Source organism: Neopelma chrysocephalum, unplaced genomic scaffold (assembly GCF_003984885.1).
Source record: "Neopelma chrysocephalum unplaced genomic scaffold, ASM398488v2 Primary Assembly neopelma1_24, whole genome shotgun sequence".
Taxonomy (NCBI): Eukaryota; Metazoa; Chordata; class Aves; order Passeriformes; family Pipridae; genus Neopelma; species Neopelma chrysocephalum.
Window position 1 is genome coordinate 85,214 of NW_020897693.1, and position 23,259 is coordinate 108,472.

At 60.6% G+C, this 23,259-nt stretch overlaps 5 protein-coding genes and 1 long non-coding RNA gene across 13 annotated transcripts; 4 read left to right on the forward strand and 2 right to left on the reverse strand.

The window, feature by feature from the left end:
- Window positions 1-127: 127 nt before the first annotated feature.
- LOC113975133 (la-related protein 1-like) lies at window positions 128-6,301 on the reverse strand. 2 transcript variants are annotated; one of them, XM_027698860.1, is made up of 5 exons: window positions 6,103-6,301; window positions 5,133-5,280; window positions 3,482-3,648; window positions 2,322-2,481; window positions 128-1,597 (listed from the first exon to the last, which is right to left on the reverse strand). In XM_027698860.1, the coding sequence occupies exons 1-5, from the start codon at window positions 6,273-6,275 to the stop codon at window positions 1,550-1,552; spliced, it is 696 nt and encodes a 231-aa protein (XP_027554661.1). In that variant the 5' UTR covers window positions 6,276-6,301; the 3' UTR covers window positions 128-1,549. The 2 variants fall into 2 exon arrangements, 1 of the variants encoding a protein (XP_027554661.1); XR_003536762.1 differs by lacking the exons at window positions 5,133-5,280; window positions 6,103-6,301 and adding an exon at window positions 4,508-4,518 and having other exon boundaries at window positions 128-1,593; window positions 2,308-2,481; window positions 3,482-3,892.
- Window positions 5,687-8,611, forward strand: LOC113975102 (membrane-spanning 4-domains subfamily A member 15-like). 3 transcript variants are annotated; one of them, XM_027698792.1, is made up of 7 exons: window positions 5,687-6,038; window positions 6,244-6,363; window positions 6,998-7,054; window positions 7,164-7,295; window positions 7,641-7,754; window positions 7,850-7,933; window positions 8,189-8,611. In XM_027698792.1, the coding sequence occupies exons 1-7, from the start codon at window positions 5,694-5,696 to the stop codon at window positions 8,207-8,209; spliced, it is 873 nt and encodes a 290-aa protein (XP_027554593.1). In that variant the 5' UTR covers window positions 5,687-5,693; the 3' UTR covers window positions 8,210-8,611. The 3 variants fall into 3 exon arrangements, with proteins under 3 accessions (XP_027554593.1, XP_027554586.1, XP_027554603.1); XM_027698785.1 differs by lacking the exon at window positions 8,189-8,611 and having other exon boundaries at window positions 7,850-8,079; XM_027698802.1 differs by lacking the exons at window positions 7,641-7,754; window positions 7,850-7,933; window positions 8,189-8,611 and adding an exon at window positions 7,438-7,635.
- LOC113975180 lies at window positions 8,496-13,633 on the reverse strand. The gene is made up of 4 exons (XR_003536773.1): window positions 13,524-13,633; window positions 11,466-11,610; window positions 10,278-10,495; window positions 8,496-8,606 (listed from the first exon to the last, which is right to left on the reverse strand). It is a non-coding gene; the product is annotated as an uncharacterized LOC113975180 (long non-coding RNA).
- A 9-nt stretch (window positions 13,634-13,642) lies between these two features.
- Window positions 13,643-16,022, forward strand: LOC113975149 (membrane-spanning 4-domains subfamily A member 15-like). Of its 4 annotated transcripts, none has more exons than XM_027698894.1 (6): window positions 13,643-13,996; window positions 14,085-14,204; window positions 14,397-14,453; window positions 15,017-15,172; window positions 15,617-15,736; window positions 15,871-16,022. In XM_027698894.1, exons 1-6 carry the CDS (start codon window positions 13,772-13,774, stop codon window positions 15,877-15,879), a joined length of 687 nt encoding a protein of 228 aa, XP_027554695.1. In that variant the 5' UTR covers window positions 13,643-13,771; the 3' UTR covers window positions 15,880-16,022. The 4 variants fall into 4 exon arrangements, with proteins under 4 accessions (XP_027554695.1, XP_027554700.1, XP_027554709.1 ...); XM_027698899.1 differs by having other exon boundaries at window positions 13,643-13,942; XM_027698908.1 differs by having other exon boundaries at window positions 13,643-13,933.
- A 338-nt stretch (window positions 16,023-16,360) lies between these two features.
- Window positions 16,361-17,963, forward strand: CCDC86 (coiled-coil domain containing 86). The gene is made up of 4 exons (XM_027698926.1): window positions 16,361-16,495; window positions 16,854-16,983; window positions 17,310-17,384; window positions 17,585-17,963. Exons 2-4 carry the CDS (start codon window positions 16,864-16,866, stop codon window positions 17,702-17,704), a joined length of 315 nt encoding a protein of 104 aa, XP_027554727.1. The 5' UTR covers window positions 16,361-16,495; window positions 16,854-16,863; the 3' UTR covers window positions 17,705-17,963.
- A 477-nt stretch (window positions 17,964-18,440) lies between these two features.
- On the forward strand, window positions 18,441-22,284 carry LOC113975091 (acyl-coenzyme A amino acid N-acyltransferase 2-like). 2 transcript variants are annotated; one of them, XM_027698773.1, is made up of 4 exons: window positions 18,441-18,747; window positions 19,553-20,022; window positions 20,781-20,983; window positions 21,643-22,284. In XM_027698773.1, the coding sequence occupies exons 2-4, from the start codon at window positions 19,560-19,562 to the stop codon at window positions 22,228-22,230; spliced, it is 1,254 nt and encodes a 417-aa protein (XP_027554574.1). In that variant the 5' UTR covers window positions 18,441-18,747; window positions 19,553-19,559; the 3' UTR covers window positions 22,231-22,284. The 2 variants fall into 2 exon arrangements, with proteins under 2 accessions (XP_027554574.1, XP_027554564.1); XM_027698763.1 differs by lacking the exon at window positions 18,441-18,747 and adding an exon at window positions 18,776-18,994.
- Window positions 22,285-23,259: the final 975 nt, after the last annotated feature.

A 23,259-nucleotide genomic window follows, 5' to 3' on the forward strand; every position in this document is an offset into this window, starting at 1 on the left:
GATTCTCCTCCGAGGGGTCCCGGGGTCCCTCAGCGGCCTCAGGAGGTGCTAGAAGTGGCTTCCAGTCTTTGTTCTGGGCGACAAACTGGTTTTGCTGGAATAATAAAAGCCCGGAGTGGTTTGACTGGGATAAGGTTCCATTTTATTCCTGGTAGCTGGGTTCGGATTCAGGAACTCGGGATGGAAATGCTGTGGATCACACAGGGATGGTTTGGTGGCTGCCGAGCGGGGCTTGCCCTCCTCAAGGACTCCACAGTGTCCTATGGGACAATCCATGTTTTCCACGATAATCCATGTTTTCCAGGAGGTGACACCATCCTCCTCCTCCTCATCATCATCTCTGTGTCCTGTTTGGCTGGGAATCTTTCACCTCTTCTGCTCCACAGGGGCCTCCATTGCCCACTAGAAGCCCCTTTCTCCCCCCACCCGAGCCCTGGGGTGACCTGGGGCTGTGACATCACAAGCAGGGCTGTGACATCAGCATGCCGTCGCCAGGCAACACTGGGAGCCACCCCCACCCAGCTCCCAGGGATATGGGATAGGTGCGATCCCAACGGGATGGGGGGAGCCATGAGCGGCGTCCTGCTGGGCTCCCGGAGCAGCCGAGTGGCTCTAGCTGCTTCCAGTTCCCCCATGGCTCCCGCTTTTCCAGAGGCTCCCATGGGCTCCATCCCGTGTGGATGCGGCCCCGGCTGCTCCCCCTGTGCCACAGCGGCCCAGGAGCTGCAGGATCTGCTGGTGTCTGTGTATGCTGGGAATGGGATATCCTTCCCAAGGGTTTCTCTGGCGTGGCAGGTGCTGTGGGAGGACCTGGAGAAGCTGGTGGAGCGAGGCCACCTGTACTGCTGCTTCGGTGATTCCTGCTGGATTCCAGATGGGAAAGATGCCGTGGACAGCTCTCCCTACTCCCTGGGAGACGCGGGAATGAGCAAGGCCAGCTCATCCCTGAGGGTGCATGTGGCCAGGAAAAGCCTGGAAGTCAAAATGGGAGCCTGGCCCATGCCAGTGGTGCGCTCCCAGGAGCAGGTGGAACGGCAGGAAGGGTCATCCCAGCCCCCCAAGAGCCTCCGTTTCTCTGGAAGCCTCATGTGTTCCCAGGAGAGGGTGGAACGGCAGGAAGGGTCACCCCTGCCCTCGGAGAGCCTCCATTCCTCTGGCAGCCTCACTCCTTCCGAAAGCCTCCCCCTCTCCAAGAGCCTGAGCGATTCCTGGCGGGCTCCAGACGGAGAAGACTCTGTGGACAGCTCTCCCTGCTCCCTCGGAGCAGCAGGAATCAGCAGAACACGCTTGTCCCTGAGGATGCACGTGGCCAGGAAGAACCTGGAAGTCAAACTGGGAGCCCAGCCCACTGCAGTGAAGAGTTCCCAGGAAGAAGTGGCACAGCAGGAAGACTCCTGGAGCCACCAGTGCCCAATCCAGGGATCCCAGGATGCTGCAGTGGTGCCAACCGGGAACACCCCGGGCTCGGTGTCGGAGAAGATCCTCCAGCAGCAAAGGGATCTGGAATTCCCCCATCTCCAGGGAGCTTTCCCAAGCTGGCTGTCAAATTTCAGGAGGAAGTTTGTCTTGGCAGTTCAGATACTCCTGCAGATCCTGTGTTTGAAATAAATAAGGATTTTCCCAAAAGAGCTGCCTGAGTGTTCCCACTGTGCTGGTGTTATTGGGATAGGGTTCCTTCCTTCCCAGTAGCTGAGTTTGGATTCAGGATGGGAATGCTGTGGTTTGGTTTCCCTCCTCAAGGACTTTGCAGTGTCCCATGGGACAATCCAGACTTTCCACTGGGACAGGGCTGGAACAGGGACAGGGGTGGGGACCAGGAGCAGGGGAAGGAGCAGGGCTGGATTGAGGAAAAGTGCCCAAGCCCCTTGGTTTTCCCCGGAAGGAGGAAGGTCTGGTAATGAGCCCCAGGCATGTGCAGGGGGCGTGGGAATACCCAGCTTCCCCCTGGAGACCCGTGGCCACTGCCCTTTCCACAGGGATTAAAGCTACCATTTGGGGTCATCCCTCCATCTCCATTATCCCAATGGATGCTCCCAGGGGAGGGTGGTTTGTGCTCTTCCTTGCATCCACAGCCTGGGCTCAGCATGGCCTGGGTAAGGGGGTGTCTGGGGTGTCTGGGGACAGGGACAGGAATGGGGACAGGGTGGGTCCCCCTGCCCTGGGCATGGTGAGGAGGACCACGGCCTCAGTGCCTGGGGCCACTCCCTAAAGGATCACTGCAGGGATTTGAGGTCCAGCTGAGCCTCGAGCTCATCCTGGTGCATCCTGGGGTTCCCAAATCCCTGTCTCACTCCTCCTCCCGCTCACCTGCCAGTCTCTGTCACGTGTGGCCCCTCGTGGCTCTCGGTGACGGTCCCGCTCCGTGTCCTGGGGAGCCGTGTGGCCGCTGGGGAGCTGATCCTGGGCTCTGGATGTGGAGTGACCAGTGCTGACAGGGATGGATTCCGGCTGGAGCACCCGCTCCTGGGCTGTGGGACCACCCTGGAGGTGAGGAGCAGGGACACATGTCCCCGATGGGAACAGGCATGGGGTGGGAATGAGGGGACCCTGCCAGGGCTTGGGGCCGGGAAGGAAACCAGGTGGGACCAGCATGGAGGGTACCCCCAAATCCCCATCCCGGCCATTCTGAGAGCACTGCTGAGTGAGGGGTCACCCGAACCCTGGCCTGGGCATTCCTGGGTGCCGGGGTGAGGGGGAAACCCCCAGCCTCAAATCCAGTCCCAAACCCGCTCCTTCCCACAGCTCCTCCCAGACAGAATCCACTACGGGAACATCCTTCACTACCACCCCTTGTCCAGGGGGCCTGTGGCTCGTGCCAGACCCTTGTCCCTCCCTGTGGAGTGTAACTACCCCAGGTGAGTGGGGAGGATCCCCCCAGGAGCCCAGGATTCCCCAGCAGAGACCCTTGGGAGCCAGGGCTCTGAGTCCTACATGAGCCTGATGTGGGATCCATCCGTGAGGGATTTTGGAGGGAGGGTGGGGGGTTGTCTGTATCAGGATGGGGTGCAGGGGTGCCCTCTGTGCCCTCACTCAAGGATCCTCTGTGGCACAGGACAGGCAACATTTCGTCCATGCCCATCCATCCCACCTGGATCCCCTTCGGCTCCACTGTCGCTCACTGGAGACGGCCATGCTTCGCCCTGGCCGTGTTTGACCGTGAGTGGAGGAGCCCTGGACCCCCTCACCCCGCAGTATGGGACCCCCTGTGACCCCCAGGGCACCCCCTTTCAGGTTCCTGGTCCTCCCGCCTGTCCCACCCCTCCTGTTCCCTAGGGGAGCTGATCAACGTCCAGGCGTCCCTGGGCACCGACCCCCGGGAGCCCCTGAGGGTGTTGGTGGACCAGTGCGTGGCCGCTCCAGGCGTTTCCAAACGGCCGGAATTCCGTGTCATCGCTGACAACGAGTGAGCTCCGCGGCTGGAATGGGGTGGGCGACCCTCTGGGGAGGGGTGTGGCAGTGCCCAGCTCGCCCCGTGTCCCACCTGGCAGGTGCCTGCTGGATGGGCAGCTCGGCTGCTCCCGCTTCCTCCCGCGGCGTGGAAACCACTCCCTCCGCTTCCAGCTGGACGCTCTCCTCTTCCCAAACCTCTCCGGCAGCCAGGTCCGTGCCAGCGGGAGGGCTGGGGGCGTGGGGTGACTCCTCCAGAGCCTGGTGGAGAATCCACGAGGATGTTTGCCCTGGCTGGTCTCCCTCCGCTGCCACCTGCGGGCTGTGGCTCCAGGGGCTGGAAGCCTCCCTGGAAAAGCCTGTTCCTACGACCGGGAGGCATCTGCCTGGCGTTCCCTGGATGCTGGATTCACTGGATTCGACTGTTCGTGCTGCGGGTCCCCAAAAGGCTGAGGGGGGCGGCGGCGGCAGCGTCTGCCTGGTGGAGGTGAGATGAGAGCCTTGGCTCCCTGAGCCCCGCGGGGGCGATTCCAGCGCTCCATGGATCCATCCTCCTTGCAGGGCTCCTGGGAGAAGCCGGTGTCCACCTGGGGCTGCTCTCGGCTCGTCCCAGCCTGTCCCCAGCCCCTCGGGAGCCCACCCCGGACCCCCCTGCCCGCCCCTCGGTGCCTGTGCTGCAGGGGGACCAGAGGGACTCAGGTGGGTGCGAGGACCCCGTGGATCCGGGGAAGGGGGGTGGGTGGGTTGGGTGGCCCCGCTGTCCCCTCACTGCCGCCCGTCCCCGCAGGGCTGGCTGTCCCCGGCACCACGGTGGCCTTGGTGGCCATGTGCTCCGTCCTGGTGGCCGCCAGCGCTGCCGGCTGCTGCTGCTCCGTGCGGAGGGGCCGGGCCGGGAACGGCCAGGGGGGCCTGAGGGTCCTCAGGTGCCCACGGTGACCCCCGGGAACGCCCCTGCTCCCGCCGAGCCCGTCACTGCGTGAGCATCCCTGTTTCGGGAATAAACGTGCGGAACTGCCCGAGGCAGCTGTGGATCCTGTGGACGCGCCGGGGGTGCTCGGCGTGAGGGGGTGGGGGGCTGTGACACGTCCCCACTGCCACTGTGGACCCCCAAAAGTCCCACCGGGCTCCCTGGGGTGCTCTGGCAGGTGCTGGGAGCTGCGGGATAATTTGGGGAGAAGGGCGGGGCTGGGGTTCCTCGTGGGCACCTCAGCTCCGGGATTCTGGGGGAATATGGGCTGGAATATGGGCACTGCTCCCCAATTCCCAAAGCTGCTTGGCCACGGCGGGACAGGTCCCGGGGCTGAGGGGGACATGGATCAGAGGGCCCCTGTGCCACTTTCTCACCTGGGGGACACGAGCTGTGCCTGTCACTGTGGAGTCCTGGGTGCAGGGATTTTGGGATACAGGAGAGTATCTTGTACCCCCCTAATTCCCAGAGCATTAATTCTTGGATTTGTGGTTTAATCCCCTGCCCGGAGCTCCTGGCTCCTTCTCAGGGCTGGACACCCTAAAAACCGGGGGAAGCCCCCTGGGGGCAAAGCCAGCACAGGGGCAGTGGCTGGGATGAGTGTGGGGGGGTCCCATCTCCCCTTCCCTCCTGCTCCAGGGAGCAGATCCAAGGAAGATATTCTGGACCATCCCTATCTGGAGAAGGGGTGCCAAGGACATCCAGGGGAATGGTGCCTGGGCAGTGCCCCGTGTCCCCCGCAGCCCCCCCTGGTCCCCCCCTCCTTCCTCCAACTCACCCGCTCCGCCGGGAGGAGCCGCAGGAGCCTAATGGCCCTTGATGGATTTATTCTTCCAGGAATTCGCGCCGGGGCTTTTTTTTTTTTCCTTTCTCTCTTTTTATTTTTTTCCCCTTTCTTTCTGAGCTCCTGTAAACACGGCCTGGAGCTGGAAGGGGGCGGGAGAGGTGGGGGGACACAGAGCTGGGGAGGGGGTTGGAGAGGTTCTGTGCCCCCGGAACCCTCTTTTCCTCCTCTCCCTTGGGTTGGGGATGAGCACCTTTCCCTGGGGGGGCTGCAGCGTTGGGCATCGCCCCACGGAGCATCTCCCCCCTGCCCCACGGAGAAACTCCCCGTGCCCCACACGGCCGGGGTGCCCCACGGAGCATTTCCCCCGCCTCCTGCCCACCGCGGGGAGGTGGGGGAAATGCTCCATGGAGCATCTTCCCAGCCCCAGCGAACATCTCCCCCCGCCCCACACAGTCCCCCGGGGCATCTCCCCCCGCCCCACGCAGCCGGGGGACCCCCACAAAGCGTCTCCCCCCACCCCACACGGGTGGGGTCTCCCATCTTCCCTGCCCCATGGAGCATCTCCCCCAACCCCTCGCAGCCAGGATGTTCCACTTTCCGCCCCCCCCATCCTTTTTACGGGGTGATTTTTTGGGGGGGGGTTTGGGGTTGGGCGGTGCCCGGGGTGTGTGTGATGCAGCCGCTGACGTCACGGCGCCCGGCCAATGGGCGGCGGGCGGGGCGGGGTGTGGCGGGCGGGGTGTGGCGGGGGCGGCCCCGGGGGGAGCGGGGCTGCTCCGGGGGGTCCCGGCGCCCCCCGATCTCTCCATGCAGGGCATGGGGAGCCTCCGGCTGGGCAACCGCGCCGTCATGTACACGGCGGAGACCCTCTCCAAGGGCAAGAACCGCGTCATGGGGGTGAGATTTGGGGGGCACGGGGGGTGGGCTCGGGACGGGGAACCCCTGGAGAAACCCCCCTCACCCCGTTCCCGGGGGATTCCCGTCCTCCCGCCGATCCCTCGGGGGACGCTGTGGGATCAAGGCGCCCCCGCGGCCGGCGCGGCACTGGAGGAAGGGGGGCGGTGGTGAGTTGACCTCATTCCCGTCCATCCCGGTCCTGCAGACCATCCAGATCATGACGGGATTCCTGCACATCGGCTTCGGGATCGTCCTGACCACGCTCACCAACCTCTACACCTCGGTGTTCGTCATCGGAGAGATCCCGTTCCTGGGCGGCGTGTCGGTGAGCGCGGGGCAGCGGGAACAGTCCTGCCGGGAAGGGATCCCGCTGGGAAAGGATGCCCAGAGGGGAAGGAGTGCCCACCCTCCAGGAGGGGTATCCTCTGGAAAAGTTTGCCCACCGAGGAACTGATGCCCCCAGGGAAAGGATCCCACCAGGGAGCGATGCCCACAGGGAAGGGAATCCCACCAGAGAGGGATACCTACCAGGAAAGATGCCCACCAGGAATGATGCCCACTAGGAAGAGAATCCTGCCAGGGAATGATGCCCACAGGGACGGGAAGCCCACCGGGAAGGATGCCCACCAGGAGCAATGCCCAGTGGGGAAGGATGCCCAGCAGGGAATGATGCCAACAAGGAACAGAATCCTGCCAGGGAATGATGCCCACCAGGAAGGGAATCCCACCAGAGAAGGATACCCTCTGGGAAGGAAGGACACCCACCAGGGAATGATGCCCACCTAGGGAGGGAATCCCAGCAGGGAAGGGATGCCCACCAGGAATGATCCCCCCTGGGCTCCCGTGGCTCCCAGCCACTCCATCCCTGGGCACAGGGAATTCTGCCCCCGCAGCTGCCAACCCAGGGGGGTGTCTCCGGGCAGCTCTGGGGGTGCCCCTGACCCCCCTGTCCCCCCCAGTTCATCATCTCCGGCTGCCTCTCCATCGGCGCCGAGAAGAGCCCCACGGAATGTGCGGTGAGTGCTGCCGGGAGCGGGCTGGGAGGTCCCTCCTGGATCTTTTGGGGGGTCTCCCGCCCCCCCTGATCCTCCCCTGGGTCCCCCTGAGAGCCCCCGGTGCCTGCAGGTGAAGGGCAGCCAGACCATGAACGTCATCAGCGCCATCTTCGCCCTGCTGGGCATCGTGGCCTTCATCGTCGACCTCAACTTCAACGTGCTCTACCACTCCACCCTCGACTACCACGGTTACCTCGTCCTGGTAATCCCGCTTTCGGGAATTCCCGCCCTCGGGAGAACCCCCCCGGTGTGTCCCCTGCCCCTCAGAGGGGCGTCGTGGCCCCCCCCCAAAGGCGCTTTTGGGGTGGGGGTTTGGCGCGTCTGCCGGCGTTGACCTATTTCAGGTCGGTCCCTGGGGAGATGACTCACCCTTTGGAAGCATCCGCGAGCCGGAAAAACGGCGGGATGGCGGGCTCGGAGCACTCACGGAGCCGGGAGTGCGGCGGGAGAGGAGGGGGGAGCCCCAAAGCGCAGCATGGGGTGGGATTCCTCCTCCCGGGCAGGTGCATCCGGGGAGGTGCTGATGGGATTTTCCCCCCCCTTGGAGCTCGCAGGGAACGGGATTTCCATCGTGCTCCTCATCTTCACCGTCCTGGAATTCTGCATCGCCGTGGCCACTGCCAACTTCTGGTGCCGGGCCACCCGGCTCAGCTCCAACGAGGTGAGGAATGGGGCGGGGGGGAGGCTGGGATGGACCCCCCCCCCAAAGCTCTTCCCTGTTATCCTGGTTTATCCCATGATCCTGGTTTCTCCCAGTCCATGCTGATCGTCCCCAGTGCCACCCGTGTGGACCTGGCCGTGCCGCCGGCGGAGCTGCCGCAGCCACCCAGCTACACCGAGGTGATTCCCGATCCCAAGGAATATCTGGGATAGGAGCACAGTCGGGATTGGGATGGCTCCCCCCGCCCCGGAGCAGCATCCGATCCCTTCCTGCGTGACAGACCCCATCCCGCTGCCCTGGGAAAACACCCCCTTCCCGGAGAGCATCCTGGAGCATCCACCTCTCTGCTCCGGGAATGGGGGAGGAGATCCCAAAATCCCGCTGAGGGATCACCCCAAATCCTTCCCCCTTCCCAAAGCTCGCTCTCCTTCCAGCTGGCTGCTCCTGAAGTCTGACACCGGAATGGGATCCTGGCTCCATCGCTCCCAAATCCAGGGCTACGGCATCGTCTTCCCGCTGGGATATGCTGGTCCCACGCCTCCAAAAGCCAGCGAGCCCCCCCCAAATTCCCACTCTCCTGCCCATCCATCTGCCCCCGTGCCTGGTCTGAGGGGCATTCCTTGCTGGCTGCTTTGGGAAGGGGCTTCTCCGTGTGGGACTCTTGCGGAATTCCTGCCCGTAAATCCCCAGTGGGATTCTGGGATTCACTCGTGTCAGGATTCAGGACTTCCCGGGGGTCTGGTGGCTTGGAGTGATCCCGACGCGTGGATCCACTGGACCATCTACCTCGGCTCATCCCGTGTTGGCTTGGTTTTATCTTGGGAATAAATGCTCGGTCCGGGCTTGTGTCTCCTGAATTTGGGAATTTTCAGCGTGGGAGTTACAATTTTGCCCCCCCCCCCCCAGACCTGCTCCCTGTCAGGAAAAGGGCTCATCCCGCCTGGTTTAGGGGTACCTGCTCTCTCCCACGGGAATTCTGCCCCCCTAAGCCCCTGCTACCTGTTCTGTTTCCCAAGGGAATCCTGCCCCGCTCCAAACCCCCGGGATTTGTTCCACCCCCCTAAACCCCTAGCACCCGCTCCCAAGGGATTTTTGTCCCCATGAACCTCCAGTGCCTTCCCTCCTGAGGTAATTCCATCCCCCTTAACCCCTGGCACCTGCTCCTGAGGGATTCTTCTCCCCCTAAACCCCCAGTGCCTGCTCCCGAGGGAATTTTGTCCCTTTAAGTCCCTCATACCCCTCTCTCCTGAGGCAACTCCATCCCCCCAAACCCCTGGCACCTGATCCTGAGGGATTTTTGTCCCCCTAAATCCCCAGTGCCTGGTCTCCTGAGGGAATTCCACTCCCTTCACCCCCCGTACCTGCTCCCCTGAAGGAATTCCACCCCTTAAGCCCCTGGTACCTGATTCTGAGGGAATTCTGCCCCCCTAATGCCCTCTCTTCATGGAATTCTGCCCCCTAAACCTGGGTACCTGCCCTCCTGGGGGAATTCTGCCTCCCTAAACTCCTGCTACCTGTTCCCTCTCCCAGTGGAATTCTGTCCCCCCTAAACCCCTGGTACTTGCTCCCAAGGGAATTCTTCCCCCCCTTAACTCCCAGGACCTGCTCTTTCTCCCAAGGGAATCCCAACCCCCCTAACCCCCTGGTACCTCATCCTGAGGGAATTCTGCCCCCATAAACCCCTCTCTTCATGGAATTCCGCCCCCTAAACCAGGGGTACCTGCTCTCCTGAGGGAATTCTGCCCCCAGACCTCCCCCTCCCACGCTCCGGCTCCGCTATTTTTAGCCGGGCCGGAGCAGCCGGAGCGCCGGCGGCGACGCCGGTGACGCCAGCACATCCCAGCACATCCCGCTTTTTCCGCCACTGGAGAAGCTGCCCCGGGGGCTTGAGCTGCTCCTCGGGGTGACACGGGGACACCGGCGCCGTGTGCTCCCTGTTCCCACAATTCCGTGTGGCGGGAACGGAGCGGAGGGATCCGAGGGGCTGCAACTCCTCCAAAATCCCTCGGTTTTGGGGTCAGGAATCGGAGCCAAAGGGCTCTGGGATCATTTCGTCGGCTCCTGAGGAGCTCGTTACGGATTCACCCTTAATTATCCCGCACCCATAGGGATGCTTGGGGACCTAACAAGCATCCCAGCGGCATCAAGTTACTTAAGGAGCATCCCAAACTCCTGGAAAGCCAGGATGGAGACCCCAGTGCCAATTTTCCAAGGGGTGGGAGCATCCTGGTGACTTCTCAGTGCCCTGTGGGGGGGATCTCCTTACTTTTGGGGACAGGATCCATCCCAAATCTCCCCAGAGCAGGATCAGTGATGTCCTCCTCGAACATTCCCTTTGGTTTTCGGGTGTTTTCCTTGTTTTTCCCACCCTCCCCGACGCTCCGGCTGCTCAGCCAAAGCCTCATGGATTATTCACTCCCTGTCAGTTATTTCTGGGCCCAGCTCTGAAAAAATAATGAGCCTGATCAGTAGGAAAAGCCCCAGGGATTTTGGGAATGGGATGAACAGGCTGTGTCTACTCACCCTGTGTCCACAATCCATTACGGCTCCGGAGCATCCCAGCCTCTCCCAGCTCCATAGGGACCACCAGGAAGCCATTCCAACCCTCAGCCAAGCTGGCGGATCCATCTGTGTTTTCCCAGGCGGCAGCTTCCCAGGAAAGAGGCTGGGAATCATCCTCTCCCTCCTCGGGATCAGAGTCAGTTTTCCCAGAGTATCCTGGTGTTTAGGTGCAGCTTTCCCTGAAAATGCTGGAGTGTTTAAAGTTCCATGGAAATGTAGGGGGGTTTAATATATCTCTATTTTTAGGTGGGAATTTTCAGCCCTGGGGGGGGAGTGGGCAGTTTTCCTTATGGATTTGATCCCGAGCTCCGTGTCCCTCATGGTGATGCTGCCACCCGTATCCTCGTGGACATGGATAAGTGGGATAATAAAGGGATAATAAAGAGCTGTTCCCAGACTGCATCCATGGGCTTTCCACCCAGAAGATCCCCAAGGAAAGGCAAAACTCCACGGAGGAGCCGGGGAGCAGCCGTGAGATGGGCTGGGGGGGTCCCAATGGCTGTCTTCCCTGGAAAAGAGAAGGATCCGGGGAGACCTTGGAGCACTTTCCAGTGCCTAAAGCAGCTCCAATAGAGCTGGAGAGGGACTTTGGAAAAGGGATGGAGTGACAGGGCATTGGGAATGGCTTCCCACTGCCAGAGGGTGGGAATACTGGGAAGAAATTCTTCTCTGTGAGGGAGGTGAAGCCCTGGAATGGATTTTCCGGGGAAGCTGTGGCTGCCCCATCCCTGGAAATGTCCAAGGCCAGGTTGGAGCAACCTGGGATAGTAGAAGGTGTCGGGGTGGGAACGAGGTGGGATTTAAGGTCTCTTCCCACCCAAACCATTCCAGGACTGTCAGTGGGAGTCGGTGCCAGCGAAACCTTGGAGATGCGCCAGAGCTTTTCCGCAGGATCTGGAGTTTTACTGGGAGCAAGTGGATCAAAGGCTGGAATGTCATGTGAGGGGGTGACAGACACATCTGGGACAGGGTTTGGGAGCAATGTCCTGGTGTCCCAAATGCCAGGGTAGGGATAACCCTAACCTCCCCCCCGCTCCCAGCTCCGGATTCCCTAATCCGTGATGGACACAGCAGGGTTTAACACCCTCAGAGAAGGCTCCTCCAGGGAATTCTGAGGACAACACAGGTGACATTCCTGGGATGATATACCTGGTGTGTTCGCAGTGGCATCTGTGCTGTGACTCCTGGGAATGTCACGGGGATAAAAGCCAAAAAAATCCTGCGATTCATCCCAGAAAACAGGACTTTCCTTCCGGAATTGCTATGGAAACAGCCCTGTGGGAAGCAGGAACACCTGGAAGCAAAGCCAAATGTTGACTTTTGGTATTTTTATGGGGATATAAAGTTTGTCCCGGGAAGCAGCAACCTTCTCTGGAAGGAATTTCTCCGTCGCAATCTATTTTCTTTGGAAAAAACCCATGGATTTTTGGGTTGGAAAAGGGATTTTGGTTCCACCAGGCTTGTAAATTTATCCTGGTGGGAAGGGACTTGGGGGGGTCTCGCTGATCCCTCCTGAGTCTGAGCATCCAACCAGGCTTCCCCCATCCATAATTTCCCCTGAAGAATAGGAAAATAAACATTAAAATCCAAGGAATGTATTGTATATATCAACAAAGCTCGGAATTCCTGCAAATAAAGGGCTGGAAAACTCCACTACTTCCCTGTATCTGCTTCAAAGCTTCACCTCCTCCAGAATCCGCTCCCAGGATAAATCCTGACGTCCTTCCTTGGGCTCCAGGCTGGACCTGGGTTTATTTTGGAAGGGGGAAAGCACTTTTTCCATGGATAACTTGCTCGGAAAGGGGTTGTTTTGGGGGCCGAGGGCAGTCTCTGGCTGAAAGGCTGGAATTGCAGGAATGCTGCAGGATTTGGAAGGAAATCCACCGTGCAGGGTGGTTTTGGCTGGGAATTTGAGCCCTGGATATGCTGGAGGATAAAGAGGGGATCCCAGAATTTCCACGGGGGCTCAAGTGTTCCTGGAACGAAATCCCTGGGATTGTTAGGATTGGGGTGTTGAGAGGGAGAGGGAGCAGCAGGAATTAAAGGCTCTGAGGCACCAGGATTGCGCTGAAGGGGTTGAATCTCATCCATGTCCGTGTTTTTCCTGGAAAGCTGTGCCGCCAGATGCAGCCCTTTACGAGGCCAAGTGCTTCCATCAGGGATGTGGGATGGAGGAAGGTCATGGATGGGATGGAAACGCAAGTCACTCGTTGCTCTTTGCTTTCCAGGTCTGTCATTCCAGGTCTGTCGTTCCAGCTCTTCTCTGGGATCTGATTTAGGCTGGGTTTGGGGGTGTATCCCATTCACTGAATCCTGGAATGGTTTGGGCTGGGAGGGACCTTAAGGATCATCCAGTTCCAACGCCCTGCCATGGGAAGGGACACCTTCCATTGGATCGGGTTGCTCCAAGCCCCGTCCAACCTGGCTCCAGGGCTGGAAGCCTCTCCCGAGCTCTGGAATGCTGTGCTTCCAAACCCGGCCTCTCAGCTCCCTCTAGGGCCAAAAGGAAGGAAAAAACACTTCCAAAAGTTGCTCCACCTGCTCCTAAAATCCTCAGCTGGAGGGTCCTGCCCCTTTCCGGGTGGTGGGATACCAAGCTCATAGATGCCGGAATCCTGGACTTAAAAATTCCTGTTCCATCAAGAAATTCCTGCCCTCCACCCACCGAACACCCAGGAAACCTGGGGAGGATCCCAATCCTCCTGGCAAATAGGATATGGCTGTTTTCTGGGAAGAAGGGGCCTCCGAATCCCTCGGGATCCCCTCTCCATGTGCGGTGGCTCCATTCCCAGCCTGAGCTCCCATTTTCCATCATAAACAACGGGATCTCCTTTCCGGAGCCAGCTGGGAACCCTCCGGATCCCTCCCAGGTGTGCCCCTGTTGGGAACAAATCCACAGGGATGGAGAAAGGAGAACCCCCAAAAATGGCAACAAAGGAGCTTCCTGGGCACGTAACGGGGTTTATAAAGTTCTCTGGCTCAATCCATGTTTTTCCTGGGAAATGGGCAGGACTGGCTGGCTCATTAGTGGCCCCAATTAGCATCTCATTAGGAGCCAGGCTAATTGCAGAGGTGATTCCCGAGAAAAGCATCCACAATTTGGGATGGAAAGGACTCACTCAATGCCAGGAAAGGGGGAGTCTCCTCCGGGAGCATCCCATGGGATGAATACCTAACCCTTCCCTAACCTGTCAAAAATCAACCCACCTCGGCTTCCCAAATTCCCTCTCCCCGTGCAGGATTTCGGAAGCCTCCGTTGGCAAAGCCGCCCCGTTGAGCAAGAGGGGCCTGACGAGAATTCCAGGTCGGAGCTTCCCGCAGGGAGCAAAGGGCAGCGGGAGCGTGGCCCTGCCTGTCCAGCCCCTCCCGGGGATTTTGGGACAGCGGAGGAAGGAGGAGGAGGGACAGGAGGATACCTGGGTGTTCCTCAAGCTTCCCGGGCTCCTTCCCAGGCCATGGCGGCCACCACGGTGACGGATTCCGGCGGCGTGAGGATCATCACGGAGGTGATCCCGGCCACGGATCCCCGGGCGGCACAGCTGACGTCGGGATCCAGGGCAGCTGCGCCTACCAGGACGTCGCTCCCAGTCCAAGGCTTCCGGAGGGCTCATCCCAAGGTGTTGGGGGTGAGACACAGCATTCCTGGGGATCGGGGATCCACAGGGATTGTCCTGCTGGAGGTGCTCTGCCTGTTCTCAGTCCCTTCCCGGGCTGGGATACAGTTCAAAACAATGGGATTGGGATCCCTCTCCCCCCATCCTTCTTCAGACCATCCACATCTTCACCGGGATCATCCACATCTTATTTGGGATCATCCTGACAGCATCAGAGCATGAAAACCCTTCCCTGCCCGTGGCCAGCGGGATCCTCTTCTGGCTCGGGATCCTGGTAAGCTGGGATGAACACCTGGGAATCTTGGGGAATCCCGGAGGTTTGGGGGCAATATTCCCTGGTCTCCAGGTCTCCTCTGACCCCTTCCGCCTGTGTTTGTGCATCCCTGAACCGCAATTCCCACCAGGAAGGGTGACAGGGAGTGGTGTCTGGTTCCTGACTCCCCTAATCCCACTGTTTTCCAAGCAGCTCCTGATCTCGGGATCTTTGCTGGTGGAAAGTGAAAAGAGAGACAACCTCGTGCTGGTAAGACCCAGGCTGAGAGGGATAATTGAGATAACGTGTCCCCCCCATTCCTTACGTCCCTTCCAGGGGCTGCTGGGATCCCTCCACAGCCTGGATTCATCCCATGGGATCCACAGGCAGATCCCCCCATAGGGAAGTGCCCAGTGCTTCCTACCTGGAGCACAGGGTGGGGTTCAGGGCCTCCAGGAGACGCCGGGGGCCTTGTGGAGTCACTGTGGGATGAGGGGGAATACAGGTCCAGGAGACCCTCGAGGCCTTTTGGAGTCGCTGTGGGATGACGGGGACAAGTCCAGGAAATCCTCAGGGCCTTTTGGAGCCACTCTGGGATTAGAGGGACAAAAGGTCCAGGAGACCTTCTGGGCCTATTGGAGTCACTGTGGGATGAGGGGGAAAAAACAGGCCCAGGCCATCCTTGGAGCCTCCAGGGACGAGGGGGACAGAAGGTCCGGGCGACCCTTGGGGTCTTTCGGAACCGCTCTGGGATTGCAGGGACAAAAAGTTCCAGGAGATCCCTCGTCCCTCTTCCCGGGGCTCCGCATCACCACGCCCGGGTGACCCCACAGGTGCGGACCTGCTGCGTGCTCAACGTGGGTGTCGCCCTCGGGGCGCTGGTGGCCACCGCGGTGCACGGCACGGCCATCACGCGGCTCCCGCCCGGCTGCGAGCGCCGCCTGCCCCTCCACATCCCGCCGGAATGGTGCCTCAGCACCCACACCAAGGTACCCACACCGGGCCGCGGGCACGGGGCTCCAGGCGGGATGGAGGAGCCTCCCGGTCCCGCTCAGGCGGGGTGTCCAGGGATCCTGGTCCTGCTCAGGTAGTGGGTTGGAACCTCCTGATCCCACTCGGTGGGGTGGCCAAGGCTCCAGGTGGGGTGTCCAGGAATCCTGGTCCCACTCAGGTGGTGGGTTTGAACCTCCTGATCCCACTCGGGTGGAGTGTCCAGGGATCCTGGTCCTGCTCAGGTGGTGGGTTGGAACCTCCTGATCCCACTCCATGGGGTGTCCGAGGCTCCCGGTCCCAGCTCGGATGGGATCAGTCTCCAGGTGGGGTGCCCGAGACTCCTGGTCCAGCTCGGGACCAGAACGTCCCGCTCCCGCAGTCAGGCAGAGGATCCCGGCGCTGCTCCAGGACCTTATCCCGCTCTCTCCCCATCCCGGCAGATCCTGAGCAATGGGCTGGATTCCACCTTCGTGCTCCTCAGCCTCCTGGAATTCTGCGTGGCCGTGGCGGCCCTGGCGTTCGGATACGAGGCCGTCCGGCAGCACAGCTACACCCACATGGTGAGGGGGGGATCGGGATGCACCCCCAGATTCCTTGGGAATCCCTGGAATGCTGGTCCCACCTCTTCCTTGGGCCACCTCAGAGATGTCTCTGTGCTCCCAAAAGCCGGTTTTCCACGTTTTCCCTTTCCCAGGCGCTGTAGCGATGGACAACCCTCCCCCCCCGCCCTCCAAGGACCACCGGACCACCCCACGGAGGTGCCGCATCCCCGAGGGGGTCACCGGTACCGGAGCCTCGGAGCCCCCCTTGCCCGCCCCAGTGCCCCCAATAAAGGCCTCTCCCCCCGTTCCAGCCCACGCGTGTCTCCGGGGGTCGCTCGGGGTGCGGGAGGGGGAGGCTCGCCCCGGGTGGGTTTGGGGGGGATCTGGGGGTCCCCCGGTGATGGGCAGCGCTGCCCGACACAAACATGGCGGCCACCCCACACAAACATGGCGGCAACCCCCCCCTGCGCGCCGGGTGTTGCCCGATACAAACATGGCGGCCGGGGAGCCCCGGCGGCTTCGCTCCTCTACCCCCGAGCGCTCTCTGACGTCATCTCCCCGCGACGACGCGGGCACGTGGACCATGGAGGTGGAGAACGGCGGGACCCCGGGATCGGGATCGGGATCGACCCCCGAGGGGCCCAGCGGGGCCGCCCCGGCCGCGGGCCCGGCGCGGCGGCGGCGGAAAGGCGCCAAGAAGCGGCAGGAGGCGGTGGCAGCCATTCCGCGGGGCAGGCCCAAGTCGGGGAGGGTGTGGAAAGACCCCGGGAAGAAAAGGTGGGAGCGAGGAGGGGGAGCAGGATTCGGGGGAGAGGCGTTTTGAGGGGCTCTAGGGTCCCCCAGGGCTGTTTGGGGAGGGATTGAGCTCGGGGGGGGGCTCAGGGGGGGGCAGGGTTTGGGGGGGGTCACTCATGGGGCCGTGCGGGGATTCCGGAGTTATCCATAGGTATCCATAGGCTTAGGAAGGATCCAGAGGGGACAGGGACACTTTGGGGTGGTCCTGAGCGGAGGGGTGGGTTTGGAGGGGATGCTGAGGGGGGTTTCATGGAATTCTGGCCTGAGGAGTTTCTGGAGAGGACCCACGGCCGCATCCCGGGGTTTCTGGGGAGCCAACACATCCCGTGTGCCCGCCCAGGTTCTCCCACATGATCCAGGACAAGGCTCTCCGCACCTCCTGGGCCCGGAAAATGAAGGAGAGGCAGGAAAAGAAGTTGGTCCGAGATCTGGCCCGACAGCTGGAGGAAGGGAAGCGGAGGGAGCGAGAGGTAACGGGAGCTGGGAATTCCCACCTTTCCCATGCACAATCCCATGTCTCTGCCCTCATCCCGGCCTTGGGAGCTGTGGCTGATCCCAGTGCTGTGCCAAACCCTGGGAAAAGGGTGGCTGGAATGGTGAATTCCCTGTGCTGCTGCCAAATCCAGTCACATGCTGCTACTTACTGGCTCGGAATAAACTCCCCCCCGGGTCAGTCTAAGCCTCGTCCGGGCTGGAAAAGCTGCTGGAATGACGGATTTCACGCTTGGGCAGGCGTCAGAGCTGGTTTGGGTTTAATGCCGGAGGGAGGGATCCCACAGGGAATGTTTTGGTACAGGAAAAGAAGCGGCGGCGGGAGGAGAACCTGAAGCGGCGCCTGGAAAACGAGCGGAAAGCCGAGATTGTCCAAGTGGTGAGTCCCAATTTGTCCCCTCTCCCAGCACTGGGAATATCCCACAATGTCCATGGACTGTGCACCAGTTCCTCTCCCTGGTTCTGTCTTTAAGGGAGCACCCTGGGCTAGAGGATCCATAAGGATCACCCTTAAGGTCCCTTCCAACCCGAACCGCTCCAGGATTCCATGAAATCCCCCCTCTTTTCCCTGTTTTCCAGATCCGGAACCCCCTGAAGCTCAAGAGGGCCAAGAAGAAGCAGCTCCGGCGGGTGGAAAAGCGGGACACGCTGGCCCTGCTCCAGAAAACCCCCGTCAGGCGTGGCACAGCCACGGAATGAGGCGGGAATCAGGATCCTGCCGTGCCCGGGATGTGCAGCTGGGATTCCTACGGATCCTGCTCCCTTCTGCAGGGATGTTTTCCTTGGCTTGGAGGGCAGGAATTGCTGCTGGGAGCCTCGATGTTAGACAGACAACAGGACAGATGATCCACAGGAACCTGCTGGATCCCCATATCCCCATGGAATCGGGATGTTGCTGGAACAGAACTTTGCTTTCCCAAATTTGCCTTTTCCTTATAAAAATGAACAGGAACTGAGACAGATTTGCCTCCAGTGGCTCCACCTGGGACCTTCCCTAAGGCATTCCTGGGATCGGAGTGTTTTGTGGCCCCTCATTCCCTGAGGCTCCCCTTTCCCAAAGAGCAAATTCCTGCTGGGAATGAGCCCCAGAGCCAATCCCCAAGGAAGGGGACACATCCCTGAAGAGATGGGAGGGGGACACACCTTCTTGATACCCTTTTTTGGGGGAAACAACACTGAGAATTTGGGGGGGATTGGAAGAGCTGGGAATTTGAGGGAGGGGGGGTGGAAGGAAGAGGCTCAGGATGGGAAAATCACGTGGATTTCTTCACATTCCTGTTTTTTCTTGCTCCATGAACACCCTTTTCTGCATTCCTGGGGAGGGATGGGATAAAGAGACAATGGGGGGGGGACAAGAGGGGCACTGGGGTGGAAAACGGGACTACGGGAAGCAGTGGGAAGCCCTGGGATGGGCGGGAATGGGGGTCCCCGGAGCTTCATCCTAGGGTGACGATTTTGGGGACACACAAAACCTTGTGGCCCTGGGGGGAGCTGGCCCGGAGCCCCCCCCGGGCAGAACCCCTTGGAATGGGAATGGGGGGGTCCCACCCATGTCCAGGATCAAGGGCTGCCACAGGGAAAGGGAGGGAATCTGGTGGGAGTTGGGGGGCGTGGCAGGTGCCAGCACGGCACGGGGTCATGGGCAGCCCTCTGCTCTCCTGCTTCCCGGGTTAATGATTTCCAAGGAATACTCAATCCCGGCCTCTCGCTCTCCAGAGCCCGCAGAGCCTTTGCCCGGCGGGGTAAGAGAGGGGGGAACTGGGAGCCATTTCCCGTGGCCTCGGGGCTTGGAGGGGCTGATTTCCTGGTGGGACGGATGTGGGAGAACACGGTGCCTCCTCCCAGGGCGGGACTGGGGCCAAACCCCCTTGTTCCGCATTCCCGGAGAGGCAACAGGGAGCATTCGGGATTGGGGGGGCTCGGAGCCGCTGGAGCCTCGCTCCGCTCCGGCCCCCGGGGGGCATAGGAGGAGGAGAAGGAGAGGGGACGGTGGGTGTTGGGAATGCCGGGGCTGGGAGACATGGAAAAGGGGTGGTGCTGCTGCCGGGCAAGTTTTAGGGGCGCTGGAGGGGGGGGGGGGCGGGGGGCCCGGGGGTGGGGATAAGGGAAGGAGGGATGGAAACTAGGGAGGTAAGTGGAAGGAGGGGACAGGGACTGGGGAAGGAGGGATGAGATGAGGGAGGGGACAGGAACCAGGGAAGGAGGGGACTGGGACTAGGGAGGGAGGGATGTGGACCAGGAGGAGTGGACAAGGACCAGGGAAGGAGGGACGGGGATCAGGGAAGGAGGGGATGGGATCCAGGGAGGGAGGGGATGAGATCCAGGGAGGGAGGGGACGAGGACGGGGAAGGAGGGACGAGGATCAGCAAGGAGGGAGGGATGAGGACAGGGAAGCAGGGATGCCAGCAGGACTATCCAGACCCCAAACCTACCTCACCGTGTCACCCCGTTATGCCCCGGGAGGATCCCTGGGGACACTCCCAGCCGCCAGCCCCCTGCCTGGGCACGGCAGTCCCTGCGGGACGCTCAGGCCGATCCCGTTCCCAGGTGCAGCATGGTGGAGGTGACGGTGACGCCGCAGGCCTCGCTGGCCGACCGGCCGGTGCAGCTCCGGGTGCGGGGCCTGTCCCCGTCCCAGCTCGTCACCCTGCGCGCGTGGCTGAAGGACGAGCAGGGCGAGCGCTTCCAGTCCCGCGCCTTCTTCCGTGCTGATGGATCGGGAGAGGTGGACCCCGGGAGCCACGCCGCGCTGGGAGGCAGCTACTCGGGCGTGTGGCCCATGGGGCTCTTCTGGTTCCTGCAGCCCGACACGCTTTTCCGCCGGCTGGTGAAGCGGGACGTGGCCGGGAGCCCCTTCCTGGTGCGGCTGGAAGTGTTTGATGGGGTCCAGCTGAGCCCGGAGCCACAGGAGCAGCCGCTGGGATGGTGCGAGGCCGAGCGGTGGTACGTGGGGCCCGGAGTGCAGCGGGTGCCCATCCGCGAGGGAAGGGTCCGAGGGGCCCTGTTCCTGCCTCCTGGTGAGCACCGTGCAGCGGGAAGCCCGGGATGCACGGCTTCGGGAACCCTGGGATAACAAACAGCAGGACCCCCAGATGCTCAACCTCTGGACCCTTGGGATGCCCAGCCTTGGGATCTCTGGGATATCAAACATCAGGACCCCCAGTTACCCAGCCTTGGGACCCCAGGATACTGAACCTTGGGATCCCAGGATGCCCAGCCTTGGGAACCCCGGGATACTGAACCTTGGGACCCCTGAGATAACAAAGATCAGGACCACCAGGATGCCAAACCTCAGGACCTCTGGGATAACCAAACCTTGGGACCCCCTGGGATGTCAAACCTCAGGACCCGCAGAATGCCCATTCTCAGGACCTGTAGGATGCCAAAACCTTAGGATCCCTGGGTTGCCAAACCTCAGGACCCCCAGGATGTCCAGCATTGGCACCCCTGCGATAACAAACATTGGGACCCCCAGGATGCCCAACCTCAGAACCCCTGGGATATGAAACCTCAGAACCCCTGGGATACCCAGCCTTGGGATCCCTGGGATAACAAACATCAGGACCCCACCTTGGGACCCACAGAATGCCCAGTCTTGGGATCCCTGGAATGCCCAGCCTCGTGACACCCGGGATACTGAAACTTGTGACCCCTAGGACACCAAACCTCAGGACTCCTGGGATACCCAACCTTGCATCTCAGGATGCCCAACCTTGTAATCCCGAGGATGCAGGACGGTGGCTCCTCATCCCTGACATTCCCCATCTTCCCGCAGGTCCAGGACCCTTCCCGGGGGTGATTGACATGTTTGGAGGCGCCGGGGGGCTGATTGAATTCCGGGCGGGACTCCTGGCCAGCCGGGGCTTTGCCGTGCTGGCCCTCGCCTTCTTCGCCTACGATGACCTGCCCCGAGTCCTGGCCCAGCTCGACCTGCAATACTTCGAGGAGGCAGCGGATTTCCTCCTCCGGAATCCCAAGGTGAGTCCTGGAGCGTGGAGAGGAGAATCTGTGAACCGGGATGTCCTGGGGCAACCTGGAGAGTGAGATGTCCATGTGACCGAGGACATCCCAGGGATGTCCCAGGGATGTCTAGGGAGCCAGGAACGTCCTGGAGACTGGGGACATCCTGGTGAGTGCAATGTCCAAATGACCAGGGATGTCCCAGGAATATCCTGGGGACTGGGGGCATCCTGGTGAGCAGGACATCCCTGTGACCACGGATGTCCCAGGGATGTCCAGGTGACCAGGGATGTCCCAGGATTGTGCTGAACACCAGGGATATCCCAGGGGCTGGTGGCATCCCAAGTGACCAGGGCCATCCCAGTGATTTCCCAGAAATGTCCCAGCAACCAGGGATGTCCCAGCAATGCCCCAGGGTTGTCCTGAGCACTGGGAATATCCCAGGGACTGGGGGCATCCCAGTGAGCGGGATGTCTAGGGGACCAGGGACATCCCATGAAGACATCCTTGTGCCGGTGCCCAGGGGTGTCCCAGTGACCGGAGATGTTCCAGTGATGTCCCAGAGATGTCCTGGCAAGCAAGGAACATCCTGGCGACCGGGAACGTCCTAGTGAGGGTGGGAACACCCTGGTGCCATCCCACCCACCTCCCGTCCGGCTCCGTGTCCCCCTCTCCAGGTGCGAGGCCCCGGCCTGGGTGTGGTGGGCGTCTCCAAGGGCGCGGAGGTGGCCCTGGCCATGGCCAGCTTCCTGCCGCAGGTGGTGGCCACGGTGTGGATCAACGGCACGGCCTTTCTCCACGGCAACCCGCTGGTCTACAAGGACCTGAGCATCCCGCCCATCCCCTACCACGTGGAGCACATCCTCCTCACCGAGGTGGGAGCCATGGACAACTCGGCCGTCTTCGCCGACCCCCGCGACCCCGCCTACCGCGCCTCGGCCATCCCAGTGGAGAACGTCCGCGGGAAGGTGCTGTTCGTGGTGGGAGAGGCCGACCGGAGCTTCAACAGCAAGCTCTTTGCCGAGCTGGCCCTGGCGCGGATGCCGCCGGAGAGCGGGCGGATCCTGTCGTATCCCGGCGCCGGGCACCTCATCGAGCCGCCCGGCTCCCCCCTGTGCAGCATCTCCAGCATCCGCGGCACCCCTCGGCCCTTGGTGTGGGGAGGGGAGCCCCAGCCCCACGCCCGCGCCCAGGAACACTCCTGGCACGAGATCGTCCAGTTCCTGGAGCAGCAGCTGGGCCCGACCCCCACCATGAAGCTGTGAGGGAGTGGGAAAGGGGTCGGGAATACCAGGATGGGCGCCGAGGGGAATAAAGTGGCACCTGTTGGATCCTGGTTGTCCTTCTGGGGGAGCTGTGCGGGACATATATGGGATATATATATAGGACATCTATAGGACATATATAGGGCATGTATAGGACATATATGCAGGATATATAGAGGACACAGATGGACAGATATATATAGGATATATATGGGATATATATGGACATATATATAGAATATAAAGAGGACACAGATGTATATATATAGGATATATATAGGATACATATGGACATATATATAGGATATGAAGAGGACACAGATGGACGTATATATACAGGATATATATAGGATATATATGGACATATATATAGGATATATAGAGAACATCTATAGGGCATATATTGGACATATATTTAGGACATATATGGGACATAGATATAGTACACACGCATATATATAGGACAGATATAGGACACATATAGGATATATAGAGAGTATATATAGGACATATATCAAACATATTGGACATATATGTAGGACATCTATAGGATATATACAGGACATATATATAACATGTATCAGACATAGGTCAGACATATACTGGTTGTATATAGGACATCTATCAGATATATATTGGATAAATATAGGACACGTATCAGACACATCTAGAACATATATCGGCCATATATATATCTGCCATGGCTTCCTCATGCGGTTTTAGGGGATCACATCCTGCCCCCCCCAGTCCCACACACCTTCCCACCAGGATCCCAGTGCCTCTGGGAGCTGGCATGGTCCCAGTCCCACCCCAGGGCAGGGAACAGGGAATGGCTGTACCTGTCACTCTGGGAAGGGCCAGAGGGTGACTTAGTTTAATCTGCAGTAAAGATAAATCCCAGAAGGGAAACTTCTGGAAAGGGAGGCAGAGGGAACACACAAAGTGCTCCACGGAGGACTTTGCATTCCTTGTGGCACTGCCAGTGGCAGTGATTTGGAGACAAATTCCCAGTCCTAGTGCCCCGGAGCC

Excerpts from the sequence above, each read along its gene's own strand:
- LOC113975102 (XM_027698785.1), top strand. The coding sequence starts at position 5,694 with ATGGAGCATCTCCCCCAACCCCTCGCAGCCAGGATGTTCCACTTTCCG. Across the intron at positions 6,364-6,997 it reads CGTTCCTGGGCGGCGTGTCG|TTCATCATCTCCGGCTGCCT; the intron begins GTGAGCGCGGGG and ends TGTCCCCCCCAG. Across the intron at positions 7,055-7,163 it reads AGAGCCCCACGGAATGTGCG|GTGAAGGGCAGCCAGACCAT; the intron begins GTGAGTGCTGCC and ends CGGTGCCTGCAG.
- LOC113975133 (XM_027698860.1), bottom strand. The coding sequence starts at position 6,275 with ATGTGCAGGAATCCCGTCATGATCTGGATGGTCTGCAGGACCGGGATG. Across the intron at positions 5,281-6,102 it reads GGGAATCCCCCGGGAACGGG|CTCCAGGCCGTGTTTACAGG; the intron begins GTGAGGGGGGTT and ends GCCCCCTTCCAG. Across the intron at positions 2,482-3,481 it reads ATCCAGCAGGCACCTGCCAG|GGTGGTCCCACAGCCCAGGA; the intron begins GTGGGACACGGG and ends CCTCACCTCCAG.
- LOC113975149 (XM_027698894.1), top strand. The coding sequence starts at position 13,772 with ATGGCGGCCACCACGGTGACGGATTCCGGCGGCGTGAGGATCATCACG. Across the intron at positions 13,997-14,084 it reads CAGGGATTGTCCTGCTGGAG|ACCATCCACATCTTCACCGG; the intron begins GTGCTCTGCCTG and ends ATCCTTCTTCAG. Across the intron at positions 14,454-15,016 it reads AGAGAGACAACCTCGTGCTG|GTGCGGACCTGCTGCGTGCT; the intron begins GTAAGACCCAGG and ends GTGACCCCACAG.
- CCDC86 (XM_027698926.1), top strand. The coding sequence starts at position 16,864 with ATGATCCAGGACAAGGCTCTCCGCACCTCCTGGGCCCGGAAAATGAAG. Across the intron at positions 16,984-17,309 it reads GGAAGCGGAGGGAGCGAGAG|GAAAAGAAGCGGCGGCGGGA; the intron begins GTAACGGGAGCT and ends GTTTTGGTACAG. Across the intron at positions 17,385-17,584 it reads AAGCCGAGATTGTCCAAGTG|ATCCGGAACCCCCTGAAGCT; the intron begins GTGAGTCCCAAT and ends CCTGTTTTCCAG.
- LOC113975091 (XM_027698773.1), top strand. The coding sequence starts at position 19,560 with ATGGTGGAGGTGACGGTGACGCCGCAGGCCTCGCTGGCCGACCGGCCG. Across the intron at positions 20,023-20,780 it reads GGCCCTGTTCCTGCCTCCTG|GTCCAGGACCCTTCCCGGGG; the intron begins GTGAGCACCGTG and ends ATCTTCCCGCAG. Across the intron at positions 20,984-21,642 it reads TCCTCCTCCGGAATCCCAAG|GTGCGAGGCCCCGGCCTGGG; the intron begins GTGAGTCCTGGA and ends CCCCCTCTCCAG.